Source organism: Podarcis erhardii (assembly GCF_964252035.2).
Source record: "Podarcis erhardii genome assembly, chromosome: 3".
Lineage (NCBI taxonomy): Eukaryota > Metazoa > Chordata > Lepidosauria > Squamata > Lacertidae > Podarcis > Podarcis erhardii.
The window spans coordinates 80,188,283-80,210,275 of NC_138507.1; the positions used below are offsets into that span (position 1 = coordinate 80,188,283).

The 21,993-nt window shown below is 37.7% G+C and overlaps 1 protein-coding gene across 10 annotated transcripts in view; it reads right to left on the reverse strand.

The window, feature by feature from the left end:
* The window catches only part of CEP170 (centrosomal protein 170), a 73,453-nt gene that overhangs the window by 35,358 nt on the left and 16,102 nt on the right, over positions 1–21,993 (reverse strand). For 9 of the 10 annotated variants that reach the window (XM_081856338.1, XM_081856340.1, XM_081856341.1 and 6 more), the window contains exons 3-9: positions 20,212–20,301; positions 19,450–19,531; positions 18,532–18,587; positions 16,653–16,815; positions 15,333–15,467; positions 6,170–6,640; positions 3,101–3,717 (exon numbers count right to left, since the gene is read on the reverse strand). In XM_081856338.1, the coding sequence (XP_081712464.1) occupies positions 3,101–3,717; positions 6,170–6,640; positions 15,333–15,467; positions 16,653–16,815; positions 18,532–18,587; positions 19,450–19,531; positions 20,212–20,301 (1,614 nt within the window). The remainder of the gene's footprint in view (positions 1–3,100; positions 3,718–6,169; positions 6,641–15,332; positions 15,468–16,652; positions 16,816–18,531; positions 18,588–19,449; positions 19,532–20,211; positions 20,302–21,993) is intronic. The other variant, XM_081856333.1, reaches the window with a different exon arrangement.

Here is a 21,993-nt window from a genome sequence, read left to right on the forward strand (position 1 = left end):
TTTAACATGCTATTTATTCATTATTTCAACTTTTAGGCTGCCTTCTCATATAAATATATAAAAAGCAGTATGCAGTAAAGTAACATGTAATTAAGAATTACTCATCGGTTGAGGAATCATTAAAAATCACAAGTTCATACACTTTTACATAAAATAGCCAGAATACACAAATCTTTCAATCCAACACAATCAATTGAACCAATGTTTCCCACAAAGTGAAACATTCCTCTTGTATTTCCTGTTATCTGCAGTAGTAAGAATTTATTCAGTTTCTCCAAGAGTGAATAATGGATATTTTATTTGGCATGATTCATTCCTGAAGCAACTGGTTCAAGTTTTGATCCAAAATAGGATACTGATGTGTTGAGTAATTTTAAAACAAAACAAAATATCTAGAGATCAAACGAAGTTCCTTTTCTTTGAAACAAAAAGAGGAGTCCATTTTCCTAGTCCTAAATCTGCTCACTTTGAAAATGAATGTAACATGGAAGTTACTTAATAAAACTTAATTAAATTGAACTATAGTGGTATCTTGGGTTACAGACGCTTCAGGTTATGCATTTTCGGGTTGCGCACCGTGCCAAACCCAGAAGTACCGGAACGGGTTACTTCCAGGTTTTGGCGCTCGCGCATGCTCAGAAGCATTAAATCGTGCTTTGTGCAGAAGCGCCAAATCATGACCCGCGTGTGCGCAGACACTGCGCTGCGGGTTGTAAACTCTGTGGGTTGCAAACGTGCCTCCTGCACGGATCACGTTCGCAACCCGAGTTTCCACTGTACTGAATTAAAAAGATAAAAAAAGCTACAATTTAAAAACAATAAAAGAAATTGGATGCTTATTTAAAAGATATTTGCCATTTGAAATTTCAGTTAGATTATGCATCTCTTAAATTAAGTAACCTGGTTTAAAAAGGAAATGTGAATCAAATGTCAAGATTTTAATAATAATATTTTATCTATAGCTAAATTTGCCCATCATACCAAGGCATAGTTTAGCAGAACATGCATGAACTGGAAGAAGCCTGAGCGAGCCTTAGGCTCATGTGCTCCCCTCTCCTCCTACCATGAGGCTGGGAGCCGGAGTTCAGAAGCTTTTGCTTTTAATTAGCCATCAAACTATTATTAACACAATCTAAAGCTGGTTTCAAACAACCCAATTTCAAACTGGTTTCTGAAGCTGGCTTGTTTAAACGAATTCTACAATACATAATTGGTGTAAACCAACACTCTAGATCTGGCTGACACAGCAAGCTATGGTTAACCAAAAGTGGGACTGAAATGTTTTGGACGACTCCTCCCAACTGTGAGGAAAGGAGGAAACACATTAACCAGAAGATGGGTCAAGTTTGATGCAGCTGTCATAATAAATTACAGTTTAGTATGACATGACCCTTGCCTGCATTTTGATGTAAAATTCTGAACCAAAACGTATCTGATTTGAGGTCAAGCATCATACTGGGTGGGGAGCACAGGCTTAGGAACCAAATGCTGCCCTCCGGTCCTCTCCATCCTGCCCCTGGGACTCTCCCCATGTCATGTCTGGCTTCCTTTGTAGGCCACACAGACCCTCCTTGGGCAACACCCATTACTGGCCCTGATCCACATATCCCATGCTGTTGCATGACTGGAATATGTCATTAACTGTGATGATGCCTCTTGCCTGCCTGGATGAAGGCTACAGAGTATATGGAAAGGTGTGTGAAGAAACTTTTGACTTTTGCATGGCTGGGATTTAGTCCGCTGTACATGATGCTGAAAAACAACAACACTGCTATGACTAATAAGTTCCAACCCCGGCTTCCAAACGTTCAAGGCTCTTAGGCTTCAGGTCTAAGATCCTGCTTAGTATCCTTACTATGTTCAGAGAAAGCTAAAGAGAAATCCTTCCCCAGTTCTCCCCTAAGCAGAAAGGACAAGCACCAGAAGGTTTGGTTTATGCTTTGGGGGCTAAGATAAAGTCTACTGAGTTGTAAGCCAACTCAATAAACAAGTCTAGAATGTAAGAATGTAGGAACATAAGTGCCTGCTAGATCAGGCCAATGGGCCATCTAGTCTAGCATACTGTTCTTACAGTGTCCAACCAGATGCCCATAGGAGATATGCAAAAAGGAGCTGAGCTCAACCACTCTCTGCCCACCTTTAATTCTCAGCAACAAGTATTCAGAGGCTTAATGCCTCTGACAGTAGAGGTGGAACATGTCTACTAAGGATTAAGTCCTATTAGGATTAGAATTGCAGTCTAAATGGTTATAGGGATTATAGTATGCATGTTTAGGAAACTGTAACTAGCTCATTTTCTCACAAAATTATTTTTTATATATTCCTTGGGTTGCATCCAAATTTGGGAACCATGGGGATCTGCTTTTGCTAAACGAAGGGGAATGATTTTAATTTTTTTGGCCACTTCCTTCTCCTTGCAGCCCCCTGAAAATCTACTGTGGGTGGTCAGGGACCCTTGGGAGCAGCACAAGTGGTGGCCCTGCCAGTGGGCTGCAGAAGGTCAATATGGCCAATGCTCACAGCGCTAGTAGTCTCTTGTACCGTTGTTCATTGTGTATGTGAGGTCATCCATGGCTATCAAAAGGAGAGCTAGTCCAGTAAAGTTGCCAGGGAAAGAAAATAACACCAGGAGAGAAACTTCTGGAGGATGGCAGACTTCCTATCTCTGCTTTAAATGGATATACTTGACCAAATTATTAAGGTTCTTTTTTTAAAGGGCGAGAGAAGAATCTTGCTAAATATTAGTGCTGAACTTTAATAGTTGCTTAAAAGTTTGTTTTATTACAAACTTGATACAAGACAGGTGGAGTATCGGGCTTCATTCTTTTCACTGTATAGCAGTCAACATGATTGGAAAATAGAAAAATCTGTTTAACACATAGTTTGTATGTACTCAAGAAGTCCGTTCAAAATACCCTTTTGTTGCCTAGTACATAGCTTGCAATGAGGGATAAAATACTAAGAGTTCAAAATGTGGCTTTAAAAATAATCTATTTTTAAAAACACCCTGATTTATTAGAATAATCGTAGTTACTAGGACCCCACCATAAACACCATGGATTGGGGTTTTAACAATGGCACTCTTATTTAAATTGCTTACCTTATCAATCATCTTGCGAGCTTCTACTTCCTCAGCATTGGGATTTTCCAGTTCAATAGTGTAAGTACCTTTATCACTTTGGTCATCCTCCTCCTTTTCAACAGCCACCGAAACGACCTGGCTTTTAATCTTTTTCTCCATGTCCTCAGTTGTACTTGGTCTATTTCCAAGACTTCCAGAACTTCTCAATAAAGCAGTTTGTAAGAAAGGCAGTGCAGCAGAAGGCTCTTCTGACTTTTGCTTCAGAAGTTTTGCATGTACTGCTCTTTGTTGGGCGGAGCTATTCTGCGAAGGTGATAAACTGCCTTTGGAGTCGTCAGTTCTTGTAGGGGGTGCCGGAGAAGATGTTTCAGGGAGCAGAACTCCCACGTTTTGAGAAAAGGAATAAGATCTCCTCTTCCGGGAATGGCCTTCATCAAAAAACTCAATCATAAAAGCAGTCTGACTAACAGTTGGCTGGTCTGAATGTTTCTCTGTGTCCTGGGATTTTGTGTGCAATTTTTTCTGCTCAGCATAATGATGCCTTAGCTGTTCTTCAAGTGCTGCCCGTCTACTGTAATGCCTGCGTGCTCCGGCATTTTCTGAATCGCTCTGTGTCCCATCATCATGTTTATTTCCTGCAAAGACAAAACAAAACATAGAAATCTAGCTCTACATGAGCAGCAGTAATGCGGAAAGAACCTCCGAAAGTTAAGTGAATACAGAGACAATATTTGCTTTTCTGTTAGAAGCTCAACTGTCTGTTAGTAACAAGCTCTGCAAGCTTCCCATAGCAACAACAGACACATTCAGACTTGCCATGCACAATGGAGTCTTTTGCCAGCTAATCAGTGAGGGAGATGCATTTGAATTGTCTTATTCAGAAAACAGTCCAGTTCCCAATCATGCTTGATGATGAAATGTGAATGTGCTACAACAGCTATACCAAAATTAGCAGATCAGTATGTCTTCTAAACTGTATTAGTACCTAGCTACAAATAACTCATGAGCTAGAAAACAAACCTTTGCTTCTAAACATATTCCATGAAGGGTAGAAAGTAAAACAGGAGGTAACAACTGTACAGTTGCCACTATCAGTGGAAAGCTTTTGGCAAAAGCTTAGGTTTGGAACATTAGAGTTGTTTTCCCAGAATAATTTTCCAGTTAGTTATCAGTGTGGTTTCCGGAATACAATTCTTTATTAGCAGCAATAAACAATTATGGTTTTTCCCCATATAACGAATGGAGACGGAGCAAAATAGGGCAGCTTTAGACTTTTAAAAGAACCCTTTTATGACTGCAGCTCTGTACCCACTAATCTGGGAGTAAGTCCCTTTCAACTCAGTGGGGCTTAATTCTAAGGAACCATATTTAGGATTGTGAGATGCCTAGGGAAGAAGTTCTAGGTGAACACTGAATATTTGAAAGTAAAGGAAATTTGAATGTATATAAAATCAAACATTGTAAGAAAACATATATTTAAAGAGATTAACAAGGTCTTACTATAGTTATACAAACAACAGAATGTCTCAAGATATGTCCACATAATTTCTGGTCTATGCAGTCCTGCGCCAATTCCCGTCCCTGCTGGGCTACTTCACACCTAAGGCATACTTGGGATTTGGCTATTGCACAGCCTTCATTCATAACCATTCCTAGCCAGAAAACACAAGCCCTTTGTAGCCTGCTTTTGACCAAGAACTGTTGTGCCAGGTTTGATCTGCTGCAAGCAGTTGTTACACAGCCTTTTGTCCATGCAATTAGTTATCTGGAAGCTCATGCTAGAGATGGTCGAAAATGGCCGTGGGTTGCACTGCTAATCTTCAGTATAGTTAACTGGTGCAATATATTTATGAGTATAGCAGTTACAAACTGAGAAAATCAAAAAGCCCAGAACTGTAGTTAGATACAAAGATGCTCAATTTACAAAGTATGTTAAGAAGGTAGTCCATCTTCAGAACACTGCGATCTTCCTGGGATATGGGCTCTTCAACCTGCTGTTCTAAATTTATATTTAGTAGTAGAATAAATGCTGATTATGGAAATTGCACTAAAATTGGCTTGAGAATTCATTAAAACATGCTAATGGTATCTTATGCAAATTTTGCTCCTAAAGAGCAACCTTCTTTTAATGCATAATATGCAGAATTACTTACAGGATACCATTTAAAGTTTTCAGTTAATTAGTTACAGTTCTGGAAGAATTTTCAAATAAGAGTTGTAACTTATATGAATTAGTTACAGCATTCTATTTTACATTGAGTGTGCCAGAGTAAGTTCCTTATTAGAAGAAATAAAAACATGTTTCAGCTGAAATAATTTAAAATATATACTTATTTTTGAGTGAGTATGCTATGTACTACTATGACAAATATCACTCATAAGATCAGACAAACCATCCTGAGAGATTTGTATGAAGTATAATAATATAACTGCCAGTCAGCAGGAAGATGTGGGTGAGCAATAAAGTGAAATAATGTTTTAAAAATATGAGTTGTAAAGGACTTTGATTTAGTAAGGATAATCTGAAAGGCAAACCAAAGGAAAGTTTTTCAGTCAAACTTAAATCACTGAGCTAATAAAAAGGAATCAGAAAATTAGAAAACAATTTAAACCTGTTAAAATTATTAAGTTGAAGTCTATGACCTATATTCACTCGCTTTATAAAGCTTGATGAAATGTTCATCTCCATTTTTCTTAGGTCTGCCCAAAACCCATTTTAAGCAGCTTGAATCCCCCCTTCAACCATTCACCACATATTGAACATTAAACTTTATTGAAAAGTGATACTTGAACATGGATGCATTTTTAATCTTTTGTGAATACAATATTAGCAAGTTTGCTTTGGTATTTGTGTTTCGTAAATGTACCAATGCTATAACATCACAAGCTTTGAATAAAAAGGTACAATTTTTTTTTGGGGGGGGGGGGTCCTGGCAGAATTGGTTGTCACTTGATGCTTTGTCTAAAACATTCTGGTCTGTAAGAATTCTAACAGAGTGTAGTAAATGTGTACAGTTCCAGTTAGCATACTTACGGCTGAATATTCAAGACAAAGGAAATAAATACAGCTGAAATTATTTGTTTTACCTTTCAGTCTCTTCAAGTAGACTGGAACATCACTCTTAATACTTTTTGAATCTTCCTCTGTTGATTCCCAGATCATTGTTGGGGGATTGTTTTGTGCTAACCAGTTTGCCACTTTGCTCTCCGGGGCCATCATCACAGTTTGAAGCCCAGGAAGATCCTGGGCACCAGAAGGAGAAGGCTTCTTAGATTTGTGGCGCTGATCTGGAGTGAATTTTGTAACATGATCTTTGATGGTTACTTTTCCTGGGGTGCTGTCATCAAATTCAATAGTAAATGAAGCATGCCCTGCCCCTGCTATGTGTGTGTCTTTTGTTGGGATCTCATGAATAGTACCCTCAGGTATTTGGGAATGTTGATGGAATTCCTTTGTAGGGATTTCAAAATAACTTGGCTCCCTACAGAAAGGATAATTTTCTTCTTCACTTGCAGCTGCAGATTGCTCCTCAGCTTGCTTGCCATCTGTGCTGCATCCTATTAAGAAAAACAAAAAAATTGAAATTCTCCAATATTGCAAAAGCCGAGGCTTCAAGGAATTTCAGAGTTCACATAAAAGCCAGGAGACAATTCTTGGGAAGGACATAAGAAGAGCCCTGCCAGATCTGATCAAAGGCCTATTTAGTCCATCATCCTGTCTCCCAGTTGCCTGTGGGAAGCCCACGAGCAATGCAGAAAGACTGAAAAATATAGCTCCAGAATTGCAAGTCTTCTCTGTTGATAGTTCCATATTGAAGACAGGCATGAAAGTACGTGCACATCTAACCAAAAGAAAGCTCACTAAGAACGCCAAAGAAACAAGTTCATGGGTATCAAAAGATTACACAATTGAATAGAGCCATGGGGAGGGGTATCTTTGTCTTCATGAAGTCCTGAAGAGTAAATATGAACTTGGCTTTAATTCAGATTTTAATATATCCCTGCCAATGGAAGCAAATAAGCTAGCTTGCAGCGACTCAAGACACTTCTGAAAATCCAATGCCGAAAAGTACAGTGCAGGAAAGGAAGATAAAATTAAAATGGAATGGAACGTCTATAAGCAATAAGAAACATGCAGAAGTTTGTAAATATCTTGCTTTTTGATGGATAAAGAAGCCGGAGAAGAGAGGAACAATGTACATTCTGAATAAATGCTAAATCCAAGCTTTTGTGGAGCTGCTAGCAAAACATTATGCATTCAGCACAATAAGCTTGCTTGCCAAGTATTAGAGATTTGAATGCACCACAAGCAACTGCTGCTGAAGTGAATACTGGTAAGTCGATTCCAATGGCTGAATGGAGCAATATTATTTATTTTTCAAGATGCACATAAAGTAACAAAACAGATAACTTTAAAACACTAACACATTTTAAAGAAATCTACTAACATATTTACTCTGTGGATGAAAATGGTACAATGTCATGCAAAATGCATTTTAAAATGGGCAGCACAGCAAACAGAATATTCACAATGATTTTCAGGAGTCATGTCATTTAATTTTACTATCGTTTCTCTAGAAAGCAGCAGCTAAAAAGCTGGGGCTGTGTTTCATGTTAAAGTGTTAATGAATCCCAGCGCAACATACAGCTGAAGACATTGGGGAATGAATGTTATTGGCAAGGGATCAGAGAACTGGTACACAGTATCCTGTGATCTTCAGCCTCAACAGAAAAGCAGCCGATGAGGTTTACTTTGTTTTACCACAGTGTTAAAATATAAAATACTTGTCCAATTTTAAAAGATTATTCCAATTAAGATTCGCAGTTTTATGCAACATCTCCTGCCAAGACTAAATAAGAACTAGGAAAATTGCTCTGGAATGCACATTTTTGCTCCACTTTCTGTGCGAAAAGATAGGTTTTTAAATTACTTTTAAACTGTCTATCTTTTCTACGGTAATTACCTTGGTAGAAACTGGTAAAGAGATTTCCTCCACCTCCCTTGCAATTAAGATCTATAATACATCCACTTAATTAAGCAACAAAAATTGCTCACACAAGAACGCATACATTGGCCCAGATCAAAAATTGCTCATGTGCAACTTCTCATGCTGCTAGGTGCCTCCCTCCTGCTTCAGCCCACATTTCCATATCCCATATTATTCTGGAGGGTACTATAACCTTCAGGAGCAGCTTTACAGGGGACTCAGGTGGAGAATGGGGTTGGAATCCCCTGTTGAACAAGTGACATTCTGCTTTTGTCTCTTTGGCTTGAGGCCACTCTATAAAATGTCTTAGTTTTTTTAGTTATAGCACAAGAGACAAAAGCTACCAGTATACTAACTTTGGTGGGTTAAAAAGTCAACTTCCTCCAATTAGGTTTTTGGCCCCTGAATTGATGTTGCTGTTGCTTTAGGGAGCTGTGCTAAATCACTTCTTAAGAGGGAAGTTGTTAATAGATTTTAAATATCCTTACCTTTTCTAGTAAGCACTGTAGCATGCAAAGAGTTAACAGTTCAAAAATGAGTTCTCTGCCAGGATACTGTGTACTACAACAGTGATGGGAAACAAGACAGGCAAGTTGCTTAACTACCATGCAATGCAGAACTGGATGTACATGAAATGAATGGTATCTGTACAAGAATGACAAAATGTGAGCTTCTACGGATTTGAAATCAGGAAAGTAGCCGAGGCTTCTGGAGATGAAAAACAGCAAGGTTTTGCTTTCAATGGAAAACAGCACAGTGAAGGAAGCAAGAAATGCTCAGGGCAGAAAGCTGGTAGGGAACAGGAGGATAATAAGAGCAGGTGTTAACAGCAAAGCCAGGAGCTAAGAGCGAAGCTGGGTAAAGTAGTAAGGGGTGGCCTGCAGGGAAGTCCATGGAAGGAAGAACAAAGACAGAACAAGTCTGTTTTGATATGTGATGCTTTCGGAGAAGCAGTTAGGATGGATTCTGGATTGAAAGAAGTAAAAGTGCTTGTTTATATGAAGGAGACAGATTCTGTAGGAGTGGGAGCTAATAGACCAGAAGTGCAATGATACTTATCATCTCAACTGTTCTAGGAAGAATTCAATAGCTGGAGATTGAAATATTAGCACTGTGCTTTATCAAATACACTCTGTTACAATATATTGCTTGGCAGCCAAGTTATTTCCAACTCTGCTATCTTCTTGTAAATTCTTCACTATTAAAAAGGCAGCTCAGTGCTCCCAAAATTGGGGTGTGTTCATAGTTAAAACCTGTTAAAAGTTTAAAGAATTACAGTGCAATTTACTGTTTAACATGTACAGTTTCATAGAATCTGACAATCATTAAAAATGCAAGTAACAGATGCAAAGAAAGCTGTAGTCAAGAACCAAGAAAATCAAATCAAAGAGATCTAGCTGGAAATAAATTATAAAAAGTTTGCAACCAGCAAATATTCACTAACAAAGCTAATCTGTAATGTTCTTTTTGGGTGGGGCCGGTTATAAAGGCATCATGACCTTAGCAGTTCAATAATTGTTTCAAGGGTATTTCTTCCCTGTAACAGATTTTTAACTAGTCAGAATGTATAAATGGAGATTTGTTTCAGAGCTCTCTGGATAACCACGAGAAACGAGAAATATATAAATGGCACAGACATATAAGCATAATTAATTAAGCATGTTTTGCTCTTGGTTTTTGTTTTGTTTTATTAACCACCAGTACTTCTAAGTTCAAAAGTACCCCTAAAGTGTGTTTGCAACTCCCCATACCCAAGTCAATTAGAAAATGTGTTTTGATAGAAAGTTAATAGCATAAGTGAACCTACAATAAAAAGTTGCTATGTAGACTGCTCTCATTCAGGATTCCTGCCAACCAGCCATGCTCTCTCCTATGATATTACATGTGTTCCTCATTTCCCCGATAATCAGTCAGTATTTGACGCACAATAAGCACATTCAATCCTCACTCCACTGTATGCAATTATTTTCCAAAAGCAGGGTTGTGGTTTTGATGAGCATTTTTATACATCTGCAGATCCTTGGATTGCACTGAGCTGATACCGCTTCCTTGTGTATTGATGGTGCCATTTTGGTTACCTAAGGAATGGCACAATTATATATGATGAAATTTTACAAATGTGCTGGGGGTGCATTGTCACTGTTCCTCAAACATTTAAAGTGATGATATAAAGCTAGCAAATCTACTCACTTAAAACATCATTAATCTATAAGGTAGTACAGTGGTACCTCTGGTTACGAACTTAATTCGTTCCAGAGGTCTGTTCTTAAGCTGAAACCGCGCTTATCCTGAGGTGCGCTTTTGCTAATGGGGTCTCCCGCTGCATGCATGCCTCTGCCATGCGATTTCTGTTCACATCCTGGGGCAAAGTTTGCAACCAGGAGCAGCTACTTCCAGGTTAGCAGAGCTTGTAACCTGAAGCATTCGTAACCAGAAGCATTTGTAACCAGAGGTACTACTGTATTTCTTGCATGGGGAAAATAGTAGTTTGATATCCGAGATATTCTTTCACAAAGAACAAAAAAGGATGATGCTTTAAAGACAAGATATAAAGACTGAACATTTTAACAACTAGTAAAAATGACTCAAGTGGGCATACAAGGGGAGACAATCAAATTTCAGATACACATTTAAATCTGGAAATCTTTGTTCACAATCCTTCACTTATGCTTACTATTAAAGAAGCTTGAGCCTTTCAGAAAAGTCTGATATTTATAAATAATGTGTTACAGATTTTAATCTAGCTCGTTTCAATGCACCAAAGTGAAGAACAGTATATTAGCCTCAAAGGTCACAGACTTTTGTTTGCAACTCTCCAAATAAGGTAGGTACAATTAAAAATGGATTGCTCAGTAGATTGATTTTGTTTCAAAACCACAGTCTAGTCAGCCATATTTGGGACTGGAAAAGACTTTTCCTTTGAATTAATACCCTAGATTGCATGCAATGGTCATTTCATGGACAGCATGCAGGACTGCACTAGAATCAGCATAAATGGGGTGCCACAGCTTGCACCAATGAAAGCACTTTTCATTAAGACAAAGCTACCATTGGATACCACCCACTGAATTTTCTTGTGTTGCTTATCATGCAGTGTCTGTTTTTCCCCTGCAAGAAAATCCAGTTACTATTATTCAATATTTATCCCAGACTGAAACTAATATCAATCTGAAAAATGTGCTGTAGGCTTTGGAAGGAGAATCCATTCCAAGAAGTGACTAATGCAACAGATAATTTATATACCTCTTTCATATTCAGGACCATAAATCATACCAATATTCTTTTCTCATAGAAGGGAAGGCTTGAATCAGCACAATCCGTTATAAACTTGAGTTTTGGGAATCAACAATAGACTTCAACACTCTTGGGAGATCAGATCAGAGCACACCATATTGATGTTTATAGAGTACTATATTTAACTGCCAAAGATAATTGAAAGCTTATAGCCTTGAAATAAAGTATGTTACTAAAAAGCTAGAAACATTCAGCACACTGAGGTAGGCATTTATTTTTTGTAAGGATTTATTACAGTAAGATATAAAAAGGTGACAAATAAGAGTAGTAGGTAGTTTAAAATAGTACATTGTATGTGTAATGTATGTGTATCTGCACCATCCTAAATCATGTTTTCTGGATCCATAGTAGAGAAAACAGATCAACATTAACAAATATACCCAAAGTAAAGTCTATAACACCTGATCTGAGCCCACTGAGGTTTGCTTGCTGGAACATTTTCCATTACAGGTTTCTACTAAGGCTGAAAAACAGTAATACCAAAATAATCTTATTAACTTAAGTCTATAAAGGCTAATTGTATCTAGTTGGCTTAGCAGAAACTAATCTCCTATATCAATCTCCTCATTAAACCATGCCCCATCTGCTATATTATATACGTTCTCTTCAAAATAATGCCATTTTTCAGAAGTGCAAAGTGGTGAAGCAGTTTTGGTAAATTCAGTATGCCAGTTCAGGCTTGTTTTAAGTTACTTACAAAAAAATTATTAACAAACAACCAAGCTTTTAATTTATAAACTAGCTGCTATGAAGTAGACCAAAATCTCACATTGAATGCCATTAAATCTATGCCCAAGAAAATATATTTTTTATCATATTTATATAGCAAACTGCATGCAAACTCCAATGTAACATTTATGTTTCATGAAGAAATGACAATGAAGGACGGATTACATGTGAAAAACATAGCAGTGGAATAAAAATGAAAGTTGATTCTGTACATATATTTGCATATAGATTTTGGCTCATTCCTGCTCATGGAACTTTCATCCAAAATGCAAGATAATTTTTCTTACTATTTTTTTACATGGAGGAAAAAGAGTATGATTGATTGACCGGGGTGACATGCACAGCCTCAACTGTCAACAAAAGCTAGTGCTCCTGTTGATGTCTTAAGCTTGTTATGGAATGAAAAGGAAAGCTACTGATGTGATTGCTCCTGAGTGCCTCTCCAATCTGTAGAAACTTGGTACTCAGATGAGCTCCATCCTATGTAATGGGCTAGACAATGGTTGGAGTGCAGGTGGTGCAAGTCCCAGAGTGAATATTGGTGATAACTGCACCTACCATGTGGCAGTGGCAGCAGCAGAGAAAGTGCATTTCTCTGCCACCACTGCATTCTTGGTAAATCACCAGGTAGAGCTGTTTCAGTGGATAAATGGGCTTATTAGGTCCAGTCCAGTAATGAAAACATTGCATGGGGGCTCCAGCCCAATGACAGCATGCAAGTAACCTCTATTTCTTTATCCACTTTCTTCATATCAGGTGTAATCTTGTAAACTTCTATCATGTTGCCCCTTACTTGCCCTTTTTCTAAACTAAAAAGCTAAGTAGTCTATGTAGGGAAGTTGCTCCAGCCCACTGATCATTTGTGTGCACTTATTTGCAGCGTTTGCAGCTCTACCATATTTTAGATAGATATATACACTTTTTAATTTTTGAGATGCGGCAACTAAAACTGTGTACTGTATTCCAAATGTAGCTGCACAGACTTGTATTAAGGCATTACAATATTTGAGTTTTCATTTTTGACCCTTTGCCTTTTTCACAGTTACTGACTCAGGTGACATTTTTGTTTAATGATCCATAGTAACCCCAAGTTCTCTTTCCTAGTTAGCGTACTTTAATTCAGAATCCATCAATGTACATGTGGTTAGAATAATTTGCCCCACTGAACATCATTTTATGCTTACATTGAACTTCATTTGACATTTTGTTGGACTTTTCACCTACTTTAGTATATTTTACTCACTGTCCAGTTTGACATAGTCGGACATGACTAAATGACTAAACAAGAATCTTCAATAATTATGGCAATAATTATGGCACAATCTGCAAACAGGGCCACCTCATTGCATACCCTAACTCCAAAAGCAAGATTGAATATAAAGACTTTTGATATATACATGTCAGGTTTCCCCCCCTTGAAACATTGAAAATAATATTAATACATGATTAGAAAATGACAGAAGGCTGTAATAACTATGTGGTTCTATCTGACTAAATTATACTTGGAGTAGAACCATTATATTCAATGAATGTTAGTCATCACTAACTCAGTTCTATTGATTTCAACAGGTCTAAGAATGACTTAGTTGAACATAACTGACAGGCCAACCTATTTTCAGGTGTAACAGCAAGAATATGGGACACATTAGTGAGTTTAAGTGGAGTTGCTAACTTTTGTTTTTACTGAACTAACAGATAATTACAGCTTGTCAAATAGCCTAAACTAGACATTAATGTCTAAACTAGACATCATGGAGAGATGTATAAGCACCACTAATATGCATTTCGCAGATAACTTGTAGAAACATAATTATATCATAATTTCCCCATCCCACTTGCAAGGGGTAACCAATGAAACAGAGCAGTGGGCAAGGATATGCTAATATGGTATCGTTTTCCAGCTACATGTTAACTGTGGAAACATGCACCCGCATGTATCCCCATAAGGTTGGGCTATGCCAGGGACGGGGAACCCATGGCCCTCCAGATGAAATTGGACTCAACTCTAACTGCCCCAGCTGATATGGCCAGGATGAGCTCTGTAGTCCAATAACATTGAGGTGTGGGGAGTGTGGGTGGCATAGGCTCCCACTGCTAGGCTTTGCAGTACAATCCTGAATTTTTCTACTCAACAGGACTTACTTCTAGGTAAGTGACTATTACAGCCTCCCTAATTCACCAGAAAAGAACTCTATACCTACTTTTTTATAGCACAGGTATTTGAAATACTTAACATTATTTTAAAAAATTACAGTAACATGCTATAGAAACTGTAGACAGAAGCCATGCACAGCCAAAATCCAAAATAAAACTATTTTCAGAAAAACTGCTTTGTTTTCCCAAATATGTAACAAGAGACATGTCTTTCCAATGCATACATTTTATTCACATACACTTTTCATTGCATAGATTTAGTAGTCTATATCTATATCCATATCCATTTTCATTACTTAAATGTCTACTACCAAGTGGCTAATATTCTAAAATCAACTGGTTTGTAAAAAAATGTTTGGATCACATCAAAAGTATACAAATGGAATTCGATTAAGCACTCTCTCAATTCACTGGAGTATCTGAAAGGTACAAAAGCCAGTGGCTCAATTCCATCTTTGGCACATTAGTTCATGACAATATAATTCCTAGAGGAAACATTTCATATCTTTTAAGTTTTGTACAACACAAAAAATACACTGAATCAGAACAGCTCTTGGGAACAGACAAAACTTGTTTTCACTGAGAAACTGGCTTTATAGTTCCTAGTCCCCAATAATACACTTTTAGGTTGCAATCTTATACATATTTTCCTGGGAGTAAGTCAGTGGGACTTACTTCTGAGCTGACATGCATTGTTAATTTCCCCTAGATAAGTGAATGGCTGTCATTAACTCCTATGGAGGGGAAAAAACAAAACTATGACACTTGATATGACTGGCACATTGTGACTGAAACCTGCCACCCGGCCATTGCCACAGACTGATCCAACCTCCACTGAAAGATGTCAGTATGTACACAGACACAGGGCCCCACAGTTTAGTGATATTTTCTTCTCCCTCCCACACCAGAATGGCAAGTATTTAGTTAGTTTACATGAGTTTTATGCTTGAATTTACTGTAGACATTGTTCTCTTACCATTATTTTCTTAGGCATGTGGACTGACTTAGAATATATACCAGGCCTACCAGATGTGAAATGGAGGTGGGGAAAAGCTACAAATGGATCTGTTTATAAATAACCTTACCTAAAACTCCAGTTTCTTGTATTTTCTCTTCAGGTTTACCATCAGGTTTGTAACCATTCTGTTCTTCAGCTTCATCCTCACCCCACCATGATGGTTGCCCATATAATGGTGTGCCCCGAGGCATAGCAGAAAGATCTATATAAACAAACAAAATAGATTATTCATTTGGAGCGGCAAGAGTGACACTATGAAAAAATGGTAAAGAATAGAATATGGATTGTGGCTAATGTTCTGTTTACACTGCTTCCCAAACCAGGATGCAGAGTACACGGGAGTCTGTAAACAGCCCAAGCTGGATAAAATGTGCTAACATATTGCTTGCCTAGCTGCTCACACACATTTAACTGAGCTGTGCTCGTTTCCTTGAGGGGCAGATGGAGCTCATCAACCTGGAATCCTTCTAGGAGAAGGAAAATTCTGATCCTAAACCTCCACTTCCTTGTGGGATATTTTGTGGGATTATCTTAGGGAGTAAGACCTACACAAATCCGGAGTGGAGTCCGGTTGGATTGTGCCTTGTACCCTGTTTCCGACAAGTCCTGCAGCCAATTGGTGCCAAACATATTGCTCTGCTTTCCTTTGAGCCACAACAGTGAGGCTGAGAGGGAGATCTTCTTGTCTGGCCAGCCCAGGACCTCCATACATACTGCCTAGGCTTGTGACCTGGGGAGGATACTTTGGTGCTGCTATTGCAGCGGTTTGACTTAATCCTTAGATGAACACTCCATTTTGTCTCCAGACAGATGGATGCTAACAAGAAAGGCCCCTTTGCTTCACAATGAATAATTATTTTCCACTTTCCTTCTTTTATTTTTTTTTAATGTCTCCAAATATGCTAGTTTGGCAAAGAAATACTTGTTTTAATAAAAGTAATAAAGCATTCACTGGACTTCAAAGCTGCTGCAACAAAATTTGATTCACTTTAAAATGAAAACACATACAATGTAATGTGTCAGATAGCAAAGCCAAGCTGATTTAAGAAATACAAGGGATCTGACAGTTAATTGTAGCTTTTTGTTTCTATTTACACCGTAACAGCCAGAAAAGCACACTGTTAAGAGGCAAGTGATACAGAATGAGGAGTTCTTTCCTATTAGGCCACTACACAGAATAGAAATTTCTTTGCAGAACTATAACAATTAGGTACTATAACAAAGTAAGAAACAAACCTGGCAATTTTTACAATGACATATGAGGCAATTAATGGCCCAACTCCTCTGTACCTTACCTAACTCAAAACATCTTACATCTTACAGTGGCTTCTCAAAAGTTAATATATTTTAATAGCTAGAACTGACAGTACAAATTCATTTCTCTCACCTGTCACTTTCTCTTCAGATTTCAGTGTGTCTATAACTTTGTGGTGCACTTCAGCAATGGTGTCTTGTACCTTTGGCTGTGTAGCTTTGGCACTGGTTAGCTTTGATCCTTCTGCCTCCAAGGATTTTTGGGATAGCTGCAGTTGACTTGTAAACTTCTCATGCTGTATATTAGATAATTCCCCATCAAGCAAAGCAACAAAACATTAAGTATTCAACATTAAGTTTTAATAAACTACTATAAAATGAATCAATCAAGGTTGATATAAGCCATATTCAAAGCAGACCCACTCAAATCAACAAACTTAAGGTAACAAACTTAGGTAAAAGTCCATTGTTTGTACTGGGTATCACCCAATATATTGATTCTAAACCAACTGGTTGCATTTGCAGATAATACCAAAACACAGTTTGTGTTTCCTAGCTGTGATCTGTCTGAATATAGGAACCTGGCCCAGGAAATTAACCATGGTTTATTTACAGAAAACATACCATGGTTAGCTGTTGACTTATGAACTGCAGCTCACTTTAACTATGGTTTATTGTTAAGTCAGAATCCAGGATCCTGACGTAATACTTGTTTGTGTTGACACCCCAGCCCCTTGCTTGACAAGCAACTAGAAAAGAAGGCATGAGGCAAGGGTAGCTAGAAAATGAAATTGTTCCCGGGGCTAAGAAACTGTGATTGGTGCATTTCTACAAGTAGCCTTCCTTCCTTTCCTGCTTGACAACAGACTCCTTTGCCTGCTCACCTTCTCTCTGACAAGCCCATCTTTTCAAACCAACTTCCCTAGCTTTGCTACTGCTTTACAAAAAACAAAACAAAACAAAAAAACACTTAAAGGGACCTCCAAATTACTAATATCTACCCAGAAATTTATTGTGAAAACACAATTCATCTTAGGAGGTTAACATAGTTGTTACACTTATGCAGGGAAACAGAAATAACTTTGAAAAGGAAACCAAATAAAACTACTATTTTCTATTTCACACTTTAGGGTCTCCCCACACATACACACATGTTGTTGGGAATTTTTTTACTTCTGACTGCAATGTAACCCCCCAAACATTTCCAGCTCTATTTAACACAATAGGCAAAACAGCAGTTACTTTGGGGGCTGGTTGGATGAAGTGATGATGACTCATTTTTGCTTGCTAGGAAATGTTCAGGGAACAATTTGGTAAAAAGCCTCCCTACTATGGACTGGAGGTGCAGTTTGCTAATGTGGAGTAGATGTAGGGAGAATTTCCTTCAGGGCATGCAAAAGCACCTACAGGGAGGCACTAGTTCATTCAAACTGCAAGCATAGTAGCAGCAATCAAACAGCAGTCACACAAGCTCCCCAAATGCTTGCATGGGGGCTACTGCTTAGTGAGAATTAGGTTTCAGGAGTGCAGCAATCTAACTCGAGAAACAATAAATACGGGCTATATATTTTTACCTTAAGCACTTATTTATTATTTATATTTTTTATTACTTTTTATTGAGTGTTTTCAACATAAGATACAATAAAAACCAAGCTAAAAAAAAGAGGTAAGAAACAAACCAAAAGAAAAATAAAGGAAGGAAGAAGAAAGAAAAACTAAATCTGCATGTAATACCAAGCCCTCTATCACAATTATATATTAATCCTTATTTCACCCACAGAAGAGTGAGCTCTCCCTGCTCTCACCTGGGAGCTTCCCCCACTTCTCTCAGCCTCACACCCTGAGGAAACATATCTGGTCTGCCTCTCATGGAGGTCCTTTTCTCTTCTGTCCACCACCTTCCTATGTGTATCTTCATTTATGCCAACTATAAATCTTCAGAGAACCAAACATGCATATAGATAGAATGAGCAGAGAGCTATCAAGAGTTAAAAGTGACAGAAAATGCATACCTTAAGGGCTTCTTCAGGAACTCTCATCTCTCCTCGGACTACAGTAAAAAGATTAGTATGTACGATGTGATAAGGAAATTTAGTGATATTTGTCCAAGTCCATTAGAAACTTCAAATTTTATGATAAGTATAAGGTTTTGGGGAGCAAAATATTGCTTGCAACCTCCAAGTTTTAGAATGACATTGTTTCTATTTATGAATTAAAGGGACTGCATTGATAAATATTCTATTATATTGTTCTTCATTAATTTATGCTAGCAAATTTATTTGATGTGAATGTTTAGCATAAGCAAAATAATTCCAGTTACTGTCAACCAATGACTATGTATGCCCATAACAGCAAAATATAAGAGCATTTTAGGTATTTGCCTAATTTTGACATCAAACCAAACCTTAGCTTGATTCGAAACATAAAACAGGTAAAGTTGAGAGTTGCTTGTTTGCTCCCCCCCCCAGGTCCCCTCAATATTCATAAATTTAGTACCTTCTTTATTGTGCAGCAACTGTAAGGTAGAGTAGAGGGGGAAGTTCTGTTGCATGAGCAGAACCATAGTGTTGGCTACAACCTCGCAAATCTGTACGACTATGTGGAAAACTCTTTAAGTATACCTGGCTTCTGTCAGTAAAGCCTTAACATATTGCTACACTAACAACCATGACAATTCGTTTTTAGTTATCTCAACATTTCAGAGATAAGATTTTTAATCCATTTCTTTCTGCCAGTTGGTTTGTGAATTCCGAAATGCACCTCTACTCTCTTATTATTGTTATTCAGTACTTACATTCACACCCCACTCTTTCACAAGTACCCAGAACAGCTTACCCAAAAAATTAAATAGAATTGTTAATATGTAAATTCAGGAACAAGAACTTTTTTAAAAGCCAAACATAGCACTAACTCCTTCTTTTAAAAAAGGATATCATATCCAAATCTCAATTTATCATCAAGTTTTAGAGTGATGTATGTCTGTTCTGGAATTCGAACATCATTCACAAATGTCTGATGGAAAAAGAAGAAACATATTATACCTTCTACCTGTAATGAACTTCTAAATGTGAATCTAATTCTTCTTGTAAAGTCACGGTACCACATGTCACTATTCAATTGCTGAAAATATTATAGAATCAACCTCACTTGCCCAATAAAAAATTCAGAAAGGATATGTGAATATACAGAGATCTGGCTTTATTTAATGCCAACATGCCCTGGGCCTATCATGAATTACTTACAATGAATCTGCTAATGAAATATGCTATAAACTTGCTGTGTTAATAAAAGCTGTTCCCACAATAGCAAGATACCTTTCTCAAAAGATACATGACATTTATGATTTTGTTAGACTGGATCTAGGGTAGAACCCCATGAACTGGATGATTCTGTGAGTGGAATGTGGGTGGGGTGGGGGGTTTTTTTGGTGTGTGTGTTTTTTGCTGATTCCTGCCTCCATGTGGACGTCAAAGATCTGCTTAAAGTTTAAGCCCCGCCTTTCTAAAAAAACTGTGGGGTGCTTCACACACAATTTGTAATATACCATTAGGGTATAGTGTTTAAAGTAATGATTCTTCATTTCTTTCAACTTAAGTCTCCATAACAAAGTAATCACAAATATTTGTTCAGAGCTCTCTAAATTGTTAAAGCTGAACTACATCCTGAAAACAGAACCGTCAAGTTTATCTTACCCCATTCAGACTGCCTAAATCCTTCACCAAGTGTTCATCAGTAGAGGCATCATAGTTGACTACAGCATGTTGCTTGTCCACACTACGTGACTGAAATATTTAGAAGATAATATAACATTGTAATTTGTATTAATATAAATACGCATTAAAGTAAGGAATTAATAAATCCTAGTTGTTTCAAAGGACACCATGAAGCTACTAGGAAAAAGTTATGAGACTAATGTTGTGAAGGGCTTTTAAGGTTAGAGAAGGGAAATTTAACCTGATACAGGGGCTAAAAATAAAAGCCAGTGGAATTGTTCAAAAACAGCTGACAGTGACAATTACTAGAAAAGCTGTTTATTTTAAAGGCTGAGATTTGCATAATCTGCAGAGAGGTAGTGTGACTATCAGGAAGCTCAGCAAAACAGTGAAAATGGTCAGATCTGGAAGGAATAATTCTATAGCTAGCTGTTCTTTTAAAATAGATAACTCAGTAGAAAATAGGAAATATTTGTTGTGTAATAACCTTGAATAGTAATGGAAACAGGTTTGTGGGCAATAAATTATCAAACAGAAAATCAAGAATACACTCTAAATAGTGTTCTCATCAGTATAGCATGTAGTGAAAAGGGTAATGTGAACTTGCTTCCTCTTATTCTCCCAGCTATGCAGATGAACTGAACATACTAATTTTTTTTTAAAAAAAAAATCAGTAACTAAACCAGAATTTTTACCCTGCTGGTGTTAATTTGGAGTACCATATTGGAACAAATTTGGAGACCTTGTCCAACATCCTTAACAGTAGTCTAACCTCCAAATTTTGAAGATTCCCATAACCTGAGATATGAGCAAGCCTTTATCACATGTGCACAGCCCCTTTGTTTCTCTGCTCTTATGAGCCATGATTAACCAGGAAGCATATGATTAATCACAGCTTATCTCATCAAACTGTAAAACTTTGGTTGCCAGCTTCAGACCAAGACAGGATATTAAATACCCTCAGTTTCCCAAATTGGATGAAAAAAGGAAAGTGAAGACTTCCTTGTTTGCTCATGCTGCAAAAGGGGAAACAAGGTGCACATGGAAAATGTTTGTTCATATCTTGGCTTATTAAGTTCATCTCATCTGAACCAGTTCTGTGTCAAATTACTTGTATGAAAACATCAGGTAATGCTCAAAAAAGTAAAGGCTAAGAAGCTTGTTCATATTTCAGTATATTAAATTGATTGTCTGAACCTGGCTGAGATTCCAACACAGAGAGTAGTACACGGCAACTGTTCTGAGAAACAAACTTTGAATCTGAAATACCCTCAACAGAGATCTATCAGTCATGACTAAGTTACTTAGCACTAAGCGGCTGACTAGAGTACCATCCCTCTGATCTGGACATAGCTGAATACCTCTATGAAGTGTAAATAATAATAATAATAATAATAATAATAATAATAATAATTTATTTATATCCCCCCCTCCCCAGCCGAAGCCGGGCTCAGAGCGGCTAACAACAGTAAAAATAACACAGTTTACATAAAATCACAATCAATTAATTGAAATACATTCTAAAATCATTCTAAAATCAATTCAGAGTCAAATTAATGGCAACCACTGGGCTAGAGTTCTATGAGGATTACAGAAGGAGAGGGTCAGACTGTGCCTTGGCCAAAGGCCTGCTGGAACAGCTCTGTCTTGCAGGCCCTGAAGAAAGATGTCAAGTCCCGCAGGGCCCTAGTCTCTTGTGACAGAGCGTTCCACCAGATTGGGGCCATGGCCAAAAAACCCCTGGCTCTGGTTGAGGCCAGC